The sequence below is a fragment of the Bicyclus anynana genome, chromosome 7 (genome assembly GCF_947172395.1).
Source record: "Bicyclus anynana chromosome 7, ilBicAnyn1.1, whole genome shotgun sequence".
Taxonomy (NCBI): domain Eukaryota; kingdom Metazoa; phylum Arthropoda; class Insecta; order Lepidoptera; family Nymphalidae; genus Bicyclus; species Bicyclus anynana.
Window position 1 is genome coordinate 11043768 of NC_069089.1, and position 14015 is coordinate 11057782.

At 36.2% G+C, this 14015-nt stretch overlaps 1 protein-coding gene across 2 annotated transcripts; it reads right to left on the minus strand.

Annotated features, from left to right (window-relative positions):
- Positions 1-599: 599 nt before the first annotated feature.
- On the minus strand, positions 600-14015 carry LOC112048557 (ceramide phosphoethanolamine synthase). Of its 2 annotated transcripts, XM_052882732.1 has the most exons (6): positions 13864-14015; positions 12856-12964; positions 12499-12703; positions 9474-9760; positions 2700-2892; positions 600-1211 (listed from the first exon to the last, which is right to left on the minus strand). In XM_052882732.1, the coding sequence occupies exons 1-6, from the start codon at positions 13879-13881 to the stop codon at positions 797-799; spliced, it is 1227 nt and encodes a 408-aa protein (XP_052738692.1). In that variant the 5' UTR covers positions 13882-14015; the 3' UTR covers positions 600-796. The 2 variants fall into 2 exon arrangements, with proteins under 2 accessions (XP_052738692.1, XP_023941893.1); XM_024086125.2 differs by lacking the exon at positions 13864-14015 and having other exon boundaries at positions 12856-13504.

The window sequence follows — 14015 nt, forward strand, 5'->3', positions numbered from 1 at the left end:
TAAAACCGCGCGGCGTCAGCTAGTGATTAATACAGACCTTCGCATAAACCAATATTATAAAGAGGTAAATTTTCGAGGTTTTAGGTGACTCTGGATTTACATACTAAAACAGTTTTGTAAATTCCTTTATGAATAGTGTTATTTATGAATTGTAAGTGTCATAGGCTACATTTCATCCCCGTATTCCCACTGCTAGTAAATTTATAAAGCAGAAAAATTTATACCTAACCTACATACAGTAGGCAAGTAAAGCGTTTAGTCCCTAAAGATCATGGTTGCTTTGGAATGAAGGTTTCAAAGGTTCAGACTTTCAATAGTGTGAAATTAGATAGGTACGTATGAGTGTGAATGAAGCGTAATATTCTTATATTTTTACAGGTTAGGTAATATAAATCTTCAGATTTTAGTTTTGTTGGCCTTTCCTTTTAAAAATTAAGGGGATTGGATTGCTATTATTAAGTAGGCATTAGTAACAGCTTATTTTCTCATATTTGTCAAACCGTTAAAAACAGTAAACTAAGGATGTTAGCAGCATCAGTATTATGATTTAAAAATGAATGTTTATGCATGTTTATAAGTTTTTAAATAAAAGACAGCACTGAATAATTTAAGCATACTGTATATTCTCGTGATAATCTTGAGCAAATAAATCTTTGTAATTTTCTACACATTTAACTTATCATATAAGTATGGAATAACATGATATAAAATCTAAAATGGAAATGTTGGAACGCCAAGGTAGGTACAACTACATTCAGCTATAAAAATATTCTAAGCATCAACAGTGCCTAATAGTTCATATATTTTTTTTCATGATGGGAGACGGGGGATTGCTGAATTCTCTAAAGGGGGTATCGCCGGTCAAATCGGCTATGTTCCTGCGACCGAGATCACTGTCAGAAAATTCTTCTAGAAAGCCTGCTTGGACGTTTTTGTCGAGCGTCATAAGCCGCTGCCGAGAGCTCTTATACTCTTCTATCAGGCTGAGGTTCCTCTTGATGCCGTCGACGAGCCTCACGACGGAGAACTCGCCCATAACAGCGCTCTCCTGCAATTTGGTGCCCACTGAAGTGTTCTTCACGTCTATCACGAGCTGTATCAGCCACTGCTTCAAGTTGCTCACAATCTCCACGGGTCCCTCGTATTCGTTCGGAACGATGCCGTCGACTTCGGACTCGAAGAAAGACAGCAGCGGGAACCATATTCTTGTCCTGTAAAATTGTTATAGTGGTCAGCCATAGATTAATTTTAATTGAAAAATATTATAGGTAAAAATCCGTTGCATCAGTGAAAAGTCACAAAAATGGGGGAAAAATATACCTTTTCAGAGCTTTAATTTGCGCTGCGATTAAAGTTACGCAAAAAATTAATGACGGTATAGTTCTTCCTTAATAGTTCTAAAAAAGTAATGAAGTTAATCAGTTATGGTTGATACATCTGAAACCATATTTATGATGTCAAGGATACGCGGACGAAGTCGCTGGCGTCCGCTAAATTTAAAACAAACGTGTAAGTTTATTGTAATAGACTTAAATGACGTGTTGTTAGAAATCACTAACACTTAATATTCAGATTACATTGTAGTTTATAATAATCTATTTATCGGTTCAATGAGAGTCGCAGATGCATAATGTTGTACCTACTGTCGACATTATGCATCTTGTAGGTAGATAAAGATGAGGATATCTAAGTAGTACTTAGAAAATAGCTATCAATCTTTAGCTAGCTGCGAACCGCGGTTTCACCCGTTCTAAAACTAATTTTCATGTTGGTACATAATTTGACCCATTGAAATACAGTTTTCAACATTTTAAGAGCACTACATTATTTAGTATTCTATGTATAGTCGATAACCAACTTTCATAATATACCTATAGATAGAAATGTATCTGACTTTAATATAACTTCCAAGTTTTCGACTTATTATCACCATTATCTAATAATATTAACTGATGTTTCAAAAAAACTTGTAAAGTAAGCTTAATTGAAATAAATGAATTTTGACTTTGACTGTAAACTTTAATTTGTGGGATGCCTTTCATAAATGTAAATAGGAATAGAATTTTGTGTGATACGTCGCCACATTACTGACAATTAGCCAAACCTTGGCACAAGATATTTCACGTCAAAACCTCTCTTTGGTATTGATGAATCACAAATATTGAAGAATCTGTTGTAGGTAGTAGTTTTTTAAAATAAGTCTATGGAATAAGCAGAGAAAGACGAATATTTTAGCATTCCCTGGATTCACTGTGCGGGTGCCAGGTCCATCGTGTATGTGGCAGAAAGAAAAACTCTGAGCAGAGCCTTGGACATGTGACCAATGGGTGTAGGGTTTAGGACATCCTTGACAGTTAACCAACACTGTCCTTCTCTGCTCGTATTGTTCTCCCTGGCTAGCCAAAATTTATACAAATTTGATAAAATCCTACAAGAGCTGCTTTGAATACCCGTTCTAATATAGAACTCGCTGCAGTTCAAATGAGCCACGGCCGAAGCCTCCCACCAGCCAGACCTGCCCAAGACCAGCAATCTGCCCAGCCGCGCATACCACTGCGCCACGGAGGCCGTCAAAACTTGATATTGATTTCCCTAATTATACCGGCAACTACACCTTTCAAACCAAAACACAGCACTGTCGCTGGACAGTAAAGATAAGTATGGCGGTGTTAGTTTCCCGGGTGAGCTGTCAACGTTACCTGGAGGAGTCGGTCTGCATGAGCGCCTGGTTGTTGGACAGCGTGTGGTAGTAGAGGAACAGGCGCGACGTGATGTAGAAGGCGATAAACACGTCGATGGAGTAGTGCTCGTGCGCCGCCAGGATGAAGAAGATGCCGAACATGTTCATGACCCACGTGAGGATGTGCAGCAGGTACAGGCTGCGCGACGTGTCTGGAACAAACAAGTACATTTTATGCTTGTAGTCAATCTTGTATCATCATTAGCAGCCTATATTGCAGGGCCAGCCCTCCTTTAGGGTCAGTCTCCTTTTAGGAGAGATCCTGAAATCTATACTAATATTAGAAATGCGAAAGTAAGTCTGTCTGTCTGTTACCTTTTCACATCTAAACGGATTAAGATGTGTTTTTGTACGGTACTTAGGGTACTTTTTGACCCTAAAATAAAAATAGAAGAAATAGGGATTGAAAGTTTGTATGGAAAGCCCTTGATTTTTAGAGTTATAGTCTAAAAAAGTTGTTCATAAATCATAAAAAAATACGAAATATGATGTGATTCAAGAATTTTTAAATTAAAAAGTGGTGAAAAAGGGTTTGAAAATTTACATTGATTTCCACGCAGACGAAGTAGCCGGCGACCACTAGTGGTATCTATAACTCTAATACCAATATCTACTTATTAAAGTGCTGACATCATAATTTCATTATCACACGCTAATAGGTCAGACAATATGCCATCCTCTTCGGTTTACTTTAATAATTATTATCAGTCTCTTTTAACGGGCAATGAGCCAAGCCTCTTCATTACCATAGTAAGTGATTTGCTACTTAGATCTACCACGTGCTCAGTTAAATAACGTTAAATCAGATGTTATTCCTAATGATATTTTGGACCGACGCATTAACGTGGTCTCCCAGGCACGGAGTGTAAACACCGCCAACTATCGAACTCAGAGCTACTATGAGAATGGGAAAAACCACGTTGAAAAAGGTCCATCACTTTAGGAGTTAAAATGCCACGCAAGCAAAAATATTTAATTAATATATTTCAGTTTTCTAACATGAAGTCAAAAAAATCTCAAAACCTAATTCTGTGGAATTTTCATATTTCATGGAAGGTATTTCCAAAGACGTGTTAGGTAGGTATTTCCACGAGTGTGAGTAAGATGACTAGAAACTTTAGTATTAATCGTAAATTCCAACACTTGGATGAATGAATCAATTTCCTTAAGGAAATTCGTGGGAGCTTCCTACACGCTACATCTCATTTATGTCGAGTCAGCAATACATAACTGGTTTATCATCTAAGTTAAATTCTAATAAGTAACATTCGTGAAGTCAACATTTATTCAATGTTACGTACCAATTTAAACTCAATGACTATTGGACATATCCTTATAAGAGTAGTCCTCATTCGCACGAGAGTTTTTTTAACGGACATAGCCAGATATACATCATTTTATAAAGGCTGCAAGTTTTACAGTCTATGCTCCTACCATAGGTACTCGTAGTACCATAGTCAATTATGACGTTTGAATTGTGGTGGCTTTGGAAGCATTTGGATTTTTTTATTATTATTTACTTACAAGTTAGCCCTCAACAACAATCTCACCTAATAATAATAATAATGCAATTAAAGATGGAAGCGGGCTAACTTGTTAGGCGTAGGATTAAAATCTACACCCATTTCGGTTTCAACACATTGTATCGAAGCGCTAAATCGTTTGGCGGTACATCTTTGTTAGTAGGGTGGTAAGTAGTCACGGCCGAAGCCTCCCACCAGCCAGGCCATGACCAATTAGGAAAACCTCAATCGGTCCAGTCGGGACGTAGGTTTTTTTTTTATTCTTTACAAGTTAGCCCTTGACTATAATCTCACCTGATGGTAAATAATGATACAGTCTAAGATGGAAACGGGCTAACTTGTTAGGAGGAGGATGAAAATCCACACACCTTTCGGTTTCTACACAACATCATACCGGAACGCTAAATCGCTTTGCGGTACGTCTTTGCCGGTAGGGTGGTAACTAGCCACGGCCGAAGCCTCTCACCAGCCAGGCCAAGACCAATTAAAAAAACCTCAATCGGTCCAGCCGGGTGATACCACTGCGCCACGGAGGCCGTTAAAAATTATCATTGGATCAGTCCGTAAGTAACACATCAGTTGGTATGTCTGCTTGTCCCGTCAACTATTGTTACAAAAAACCAGGCCGTTAAAAATTATCATTGGATCAGTCCGTAAGTAACACATCAGTTGGTATGTCTGCTTGTCCCGTCAACTATTGTTACAAAAAAACCATGTTCAAAGTTACAAACATACGAGCACCTACATACATACTAATGTGTTGAAAAAATTAGGCCTTAAAGTTTTTAATTTATGGGTTAAGCAAAATTGACATAATCGCGTGACCTACTTTGTTGTTTTTATTTATAAACAGTACGTACTTATAGATTACTTTCATTGGCCCTTATCGTAGCGATAAGTTGGCGATGGTTTCATTTATAATATTATAGCCACCTACTTAATACGTTCGCTGCGGTACATGGTCAATTAACCTCGTACCACACCACAAAAAGCTTTAGTACGAGGCCAAAAAACTTCGTATTGCACGGTACGAGGTCAATTAACCTCGTACCACACCACAAAATGTTTTAGTACGAGGTCAAAAAACCTCGTATTGCACGGCACGGGGTCAATTAACCTCGTACCACACCACAAAAAGTTTTAGTACGAGGTCAAAAAACCTCGTATTGCACGGTACGAGGTCAATTAACCTCGTACCACACCACAAAAGTTTTAGTACGAGGTCAAAAAACCTTGTATTGTATTGGTAAAGTACTGAAAAATCAGTGCCGCAGCGAACGTGTTAACTACGTAATAGTTACTAAGCAACCTACTGTTGTAACATCACGAGTATAATATCTGAATACGCAATTGCAAAGTAATATTTTTATAATAAAAATAAGTAGTTAATACTGTCTTAAAAATGTCTAAGTCAAGTGAGTATTTACGATCCGGTATGTTAGTTTTCAAGGTCTCGTTAAGATTATAATGCATTAATATTATTTAAGTCACTCAAAAAAAAGAAATTAAATATCACGTGTCTCAATCGGTGAAGGAAAACATCGTGAGGAAACCTGCATACCAGAGAATTATCTTAATTCTCTGCGTGTGTGAAGTCTGCCAATCCGCATTGGGCCAGCGTGGTGGACTATTGGCCTAACCCCTCTCATTCTGAGAGGAGACTCGAGCTCAGCAGTGAGCCGAATATGGGTTGATGACAAAAAAAAGAACTTTGGTGACACTCCGCAATGTCCATAATTGCGGTAGTAAACAAAAATTATTTTAATACCAAGATACGCTTTGCTACACTAGGAGTACTTGAGATAATTATATTATACTAGTAAACGCCTGCAACTTAGTCTACGTGGAACCATTCTGTAAAAGGGGAGAGTGGGATACTACTCTGCATTGTTTTCTATAACTCAAAGGGTAGAGTTTTTTCGACATGTCCAAAAATACTTTACAAATTCAATAACAACCAATTAAAAAAAAACCTTCATAAATATATCTACAGCTTCCTCATGATTCAGTCTATCTATATAAGCTGAAATCGCATGAAATTCTGTTCATTATAGTTTACGAGTTTATCATATATTGCACCTCCGCATATTTGAATGAATTTAGCAAACTTTATATAACGTCGTATAGTAGGTCACGTACGGTACCTACCTACCTAACTAATTCAATGACAATGCTAATATATTTAATAAGAAATGAATGAAACAAATAACAAGAATAAATCTAAAACGTTAATGGAAACAATGAAAGAGAAACTATTTGATAAGAACAACAAAACCAAAGTCTTAAAGTCAAGGCCACACCAAACCGATGCGTCCTCGATGTCTCGTGATGAAGTTCAAAACTGCGTCCAATCAAATAAGACCGGATAAATGAAAAACCATAACAGTATAAATTTTCTTAACCAACTTCAATTGACCAGCCAAATGCAAAAGCATGTTCTGTAGTCAGTACTTTAACTGACTTCTAAAAAGAGTGTGGTTCTAGGTACGGCTGTACCTGTATGTTTTTTATATAAGTATTATTACCGATTTTACCGTAAATTCTGAACAGATTTTAAAAACACTTTTTTTTATTTAATCACTGCTGACTATACCTTAACTTCATCATTATCAACCCATAGTCGGCTCATTGCTGAGCTCGAATTTCCTCTCAGAAAGAAAGGGGTTAGCAATACTTAGTCCACCACGCTGACCCATTGCGGATTAGCAATACCTTAACTTGTAGATACCTAATCCTAAACGTAGCTACGAAATGCATATTTTCATATTTCAGGTTTTATATATGTAAGATACATTATATGTATTTGTAAATATATTTACATGTATTTTAAATTTTAAAAAACTGTTACTGCTTTGTTTGTCTCGCGTGGTATTTAGTTGCGTAGATTATTATCTTTTTAGGTCCAGAGTGTAACGATAATAGTGTATCTATTATTATCTATATCAATACACATCTTTGTTTACTTCCGCCACGCACACGCAATGTATGACGCACAGAGTATATCATAATAATAATAAAATAATTAATAAACAGCAATAAATTGTGTAAATTAGTGTGGCCGATACGTCACGGAAATAATATTGATGGCACAGTTTCAATGATCTTATGACAAATGACAATGTAAACAATATTAATTTACATGAATTATATATCTTTTAGCATTCACTTCTATTAATATTGCACGCAGTTTGCCAAGTTTGACTAATATTTCTTGTACCTTCAACGACACCACTAGTGTTGTTTAGTGTTTACAATGTTTAATTTAACTGAACTTGTATGTATGTATAACTTGCAGACGGCCTGCGGTTTAAGCCGCGTAGTTCCTGTTCCCATGGGAATTCGGGGATAAAATATAGCCTATGACACTCACTAGTAACGTAGCATTCTATTGGCAGAAGAATTTTTAAAATCAGTTCAGTAGATCCAGAGAGATAAGTCAAATCTATCGAGTTTTGGCTAGTTTGTCTTGGCAAACACTGGTGCTACAAGTTAGAAATTGTGTTAGTACTCGTACATTATTATACTAATAAAAACTGATTTGTAATAGTATATGGTGCTGTATATTATGCATAAGTTTTGTAATCTTTCACTGATACAAAAATATAGTAGATTGTAATGCAAAGGGCTAAGAAAATCCATTACAATGCAATTATAATATGATTTCTATGATACTATTATAAACTCGGTTTCTATTTAGCGCCCTCGCCTTACAGCTCGTAACCTAAAAATACCATGTATATAATGGGTTTTCTTAACCCCTTGCATAACAATCTACTATTTCTTTGTATCAGTAAAAGATTACAAAACTTATGCATTAACCTTAACAATGATATTGGATATCGTTATCAACTATTTTATCATTGTTAAGATCAAAACATGACATCAAATTAATCATATCGATTGTATTTGCCTCTTGCATATTATCATAATATTTTCATTATTACTATTAACTTCTTAGTTTCTACCCGCCATTAAAATTGATGTCACATAACCACTCCAAATATAAACAGATGTGTGTTTGATTTATCATCGTTACCGCAATTTATTACGAACTAGCGAACTACTACTACTCGTGGGAATACCACAGGGATAAAATAAAGCCTACGTCACTCGCTGATAATGTAGTTTTACATCGGTAAAAAGAATTAAAATCAGTTTAGTGGTTTAGGCGAGACGGAGAAACAAACAAACTCACATTGCCATCTATAATATTCATTAGGATAATCACGTATTTTCTATTTATAATTTAACTTGAAAATTACAAAGTCAAGCTTCGCTTTGACTTACAAGTATGTGCATTTACTTCTTCCCTATCGCTGCCCTAAAACATACCACACCCTTACCTTACACGTACCCTACCCTTAAGCTATCCTATTTTTCAAGTTGAATTGACTGGATTGCACATCTTTATTAAAATTGGTTAAATAGTCAAGGAGTCCATCGAATACAAACAACGTGACACTTTTTTTATTATTATTTACAAGTAAGCCTTGGACTACTACTCACCTGATGGTAAGTAAGGAAGCAGTCTAAGATGGAAGCGGGCTAACTTGTTAGGAGGAGGATGGGAATCCACACCCGTTTTCGGTTTCTACACGACATCGTACCCGAACGCCAAATCGCTTGGCGGTACCGTTTTAGTCGGTAGGGTGGTAACTAGCCACGGCCGAAGCCTCCCACCAGCCAGACCTGGACCAATTAAGAAAATCTCAATTGGCGCTATGATATGATGCACACGTATTTATATATTATGTTTTTACAAATGCTGCCCTGCGTCCGCCAAACTGTAGGATAAATGCAAAATCTATTTGTCAAGTGACGACTTCTCTCATGAAAGTGATACTTAACTAAAAAATGGTTAGGTACCTACTCCATTTTAGACTCTTTAAATAATTCCTATAAGTAACGATTTAGAGCCGTGATAGCTCAGAGGATATGACCTCCGCCTCCGAGGCTGTGGGTTCGAATGCGGTCTGGAGCATGCACCTCCAACTTTTCCGTGTCTCGAATGGTGAAGGAAAAACATCATGAGGAAACCTGCATACCTGATAAATTTCTTAATTCTCTACGTGTGTGAAGTCTGCCAATCCGCATTGGCAGCGTGGTGGATTATTGGCCTAGCCCCTCTCATTTGGGAGGAGACTGAAGCTCAGCAGTGTGCGAATATGGATTGATAATGATGATGTAACGATTTATAAAACGGAACTTACATTCAGTGATGAAGAAGTTGAGTAGAGTCAAGGCGACGGTGTGCCCGGAGAACATGTAGTCGCCGCAGGTGCGCACGCCGCGCACCGACATGCCGGCGCCGCTCCAGATGTCGTACGCCTGGCGCAGGCGGCGGCCCCACACCGTCAGGTCGTCGGCGGGCGGGTAGAACCGCGGCTCGCACTTGAGGTGCGACCCCGGCACCGACAGCGACGTGATCAGCATTGTGAAGCACCGCAGCAGGAACACCGTGCCCGCCAGCGCGAAGAACCGCCTCAGGATTATGAACCTGTGAACATATTTCATCAATACATAGTTCAATCTTCATCACTACATAGTGTAAAACTTATGTCTTAACACATTCGCTGCGTTACGAGGTCAATTGACCTCGTAAGTCTAGGGTCTTCACGAGACACGAGGTTGATGGACCTCGTGTCACACGTTTTAGTATGAGGTCAAAAAACCTCGTAAAAGTACAGAAAAATCAGTGCCGCAGCGAACGTTTTAAGGATATTCCACAATAACATTTTTTTGTCATTTACTTTTTACGACAAATAATGTCTAATTTTCGAAGCGATTTTAACCAATACAGCAATAATCCTTATCCAATTAATCCTTAAATACATTGGTGATTTAATGAAGAACTATATCACCCTTTACAGCATATGATTTAAATGAATATTTTCGAAGATATTACAGATTTAAAAATTGCAGGACGTAGCTTTTGCAGCGGTACCGACCGGCCGGGGCGGCGGGAGTTTACAGTTTTTCTGTAGTGTTTTTAGCAATGCACCCGTGCAAAGCCGGGACGGGTCGCTAGTAATTGTATTGATCAAATATATTTCTGTAGAAATATATTTGATCAATACAATGTATACCAATGGAAATAACCTCTTAAAACATAACCCTACAGACTTACTACACCCCTTCTTAACCATTCAGGGGTGAAATTTTAAAAGTATTGAAATTCTTGCAACAATCTTGATGGAACCTTTGTTGCCGATAGCTGATATTATAATGAGTAGCAAAGATTACATTATTATCCCTATATTCTCATGGAACTGGCAACTACAAGGGTGAAAGCATGGGACATTCAGTAATATTTTTTGGGAATATAATTTAAGTTGAATTTCATACATACAACTAAAATTTATTTTGCATTTACAATACTTCTTGTATTTTTTATCGTAGTTTGTGTTTACTTATCTAGCTATTGAAAAATTGTTGAGTAAAACATACAACATAATGTTATTTTATCTCTTCCGGGTTAGTATAGTGACTACTATAAATTGCTTAATCAAATATATGTTAAGGAGTCACCACAAAAAATTAAATCTATCTCAGTGTAATAAAAATTGCTGAAATTATGATGTTAATATTAAAATATGGTCATCATTATTCATTATTTAATACTGTGTCTCTAGTTACTTTAGATATTTTTTTTTATTTAGGAAAGTAGCAGATTCTTGTGGTTTTAACTGTGTAGTTGCCATTCACATGGGAATAGCGGGATAAAAGATAGTCTATGTTACTCCCTGATAATGTGAGCTACATTATCAGGGAGTAAATCTATTGGTAAAAAAAAATTGAAATTGGTCCAGTACTTTTTGTACAGCTATAAACAAAAATATAAATCTTATAACATTAGCGTAGATAGAATAAATATTGCATTTTTGACTTCAATTATGCATGATAGTAAGTGATTTGGTCTAAGTTAGAGCGCACTTGCCTAGAAAATGCCTGCTCACTCTTGCCTAGAAGGTGTTCAAGTGCAATCAGTGAACTTTATTTGCAAAAAAATAGTATGAATAAAAAAAAAGAAAAGAATAAAAAAGAAACATTATCTTTTGTTTGCCAATTGCCAACACCAAAGTGTGAGTCATACAAGAAACAAAGTTCATGTACTCGTAAAGTGATCAATATTTACTCTGATGACTGTTCAACTGAACAATGAAATTCTAAACAGTTCTTTGATTTTATGAACTAACAAAAGATTATGAACAACAAAGACAAATAAATTAAACCTAATGATTATTATTATTAATTAAAACTCAATAAAGAATCTGTTTTATCTTGAAACAAATCAATACTATTATCAAGAGCTGTGATAGCACAGTGGATTGGACCTCTGCCTCCGATTCCGGAGGTTGTGGGTTTGAACCTGGTGTGGGGCAGGCATCTCCAACTTTTCAGTTGTGTGCATTTTAAAAAATTAAATATCATGTGTCTCTAATGGTGAAGGAAAACATCCTGAGGAAACCTGCATACCAGAGAATTTTCTTAATTCTCTGTATGTATGAAGTCTGCCAATCTGCATTAGGCCAGCGTGGTGGACTATTGGCCTAACCCCTGTTATTCTGAGAAGAGACTCAAGCTCAGAAGTGATCTGAATATGCGTTGATAACTAAATCAATATAAATATCATATGGCTGGAGTGTATGTTTGATTAACACAGTAATATCAGATACTACTGGTTCAAATTGTAAAAATTCCATCAGTGTTTGTACATTATTTTTATAGCCCATTTATTTGAGGAAGGCGATCTAACATTATGAGTGGATATGTAAAACACAGCTAGTATTTGATATCCATACTCCATACTAATATTATAAATATGAAAAAAATTCTGTCACTTTTTCCAGTTACTGCTCAACTGATTTTAGGAATGTTGGTATAGAGACAATATGGACATTTATACAGAACATAGGCCCAGAAAATCCATGGTTCCAGCAGGATTAGTGATAAACAGAATTTCTTGCAAACAGAGTTATATATCTAAAAAAATATTTAATTATTTCCTTCTTCATTTGAACACTGAAATAAGTTAGTTATATTACTATGTTAAGAATACAGCTAAATTTAAGCAAAATATTTTTTTTAATGGTTAACAGATTTTTAAAATGGGAGATGCTACTTCTAAATTAGTTTAAGCATTAAAGTTATAGCACAAATCTAATTCCACATAAACAAGGCTTTAGATTTGAATGTAATAAGAAACGTTTTGAAATGACTAAATAAATAGTTTACCTGTGTTTGTGGAAGAAGAGCACAGCAAGCCAAATGGCCATCAGGAAGGATCCTGTGATCTCGCACATATCAAAAGCCCACGGAATATGGGGCACATTATCAAGGAAAAGATCTGGCAGTGGCGGATACTTTTTCATATCTGGAACCTTGTCATGGACAATTACCATTACTACAGCAGTCACCCAGGTCACCAGGAAAAGATAACCTGGCAACATTGAGAATTTGACAAATCAGTTATGAAAAAATATAGGGTTTGCTTATAAAATTATGTTATATTGCATTATTTTACTTCAAACATACTTAAAAAAAATAAAGCCAATTAGACACCTCAATTGAATTATTTGTTAAAATAGTTACCTAAGGCAATCGCTGTTTTCCATATTTCAGGTTTTAACCTGGACGCTTTCGCTTCTGGAGGAAAATTCGATAAACTCTCTGCATTTCTCGCGTTCAACTCATTCTGCAACTGTTTATGTAGCTTATAACTTAGGTGAGATAAATTGGTGCCAACGAAATTTATATTAGTGGCAGAATTATTTAGTGTTTGGTCCTCGCATAGTCCGAGTTCAAACATCGCATTTCGATTGTTCCTTTGTAATTTTTTCACTAACAAGATAAATCTCTTCCGTTCACCTAGTTTCAGCTGATCGAAGGGATACTCGTAGAAATCACGGTCGACAAAGGAAAGCAAACACTGTCCATCGATGTCTTGTACCTTGCATATATCTGTTATGAAGCTGGAAATCTTCTCTTTATGTAATAACTCTAAAACTTCTTTGTTACTCCACTTTATGATATCCATATCCATCTTTTGTTTATATTTATAACATAAAGTAAGAGCTACGTGCACTTAAGAATTTAAGTGGAACACTGTACAATTTATTGAATTGTAAACTGTTTTTATTATGGTTTTTAATTTAATAACGACATTACCAACTCACTGTTATGACAACTTTCCCTTTGATCGAATTGCGCGACACTCGGGGGAAAACACAAATTGACACAAGCAAATACTCTACAAAGGCTACGTTCCACTTGGCAATCAAAACGTAAAAACATTCTCCTGGTGCCTTTAAGAGTTTAACGTAGCTTTAAAAAATTTAAATACTGTGAAGGAATTACTCTAGAAACATTTAACTATTATAATTATTTAAAAATTAATAAAGTATATTTATTAACAAATGTTTTATATTATTATGCATAATATACAGTAGGTAGATAGGTATGTACTTTAAAATAAATATGTCCGATTTAAAAAAAAAACCTCAAGTTAATGGACATACGACTAGACCGGTATTGTCGGTGCTTTCTAACACGTGTTCGTTGCATGCCGTGCTGTGTTAAAGGCGATGATTTTTCACTTACCAATATTTCATCTGCCATCGGCTATCTGTGTAGTCCCTCAACTATTATTTATTAGTTAACAGCGTCAGCACCCCCAAGTACCTCGGCGCAACACTTCAGATATGCAAGCATACTTGCTGTTTTACCGCTTTGAATGGAAGTGTTTAAACGAA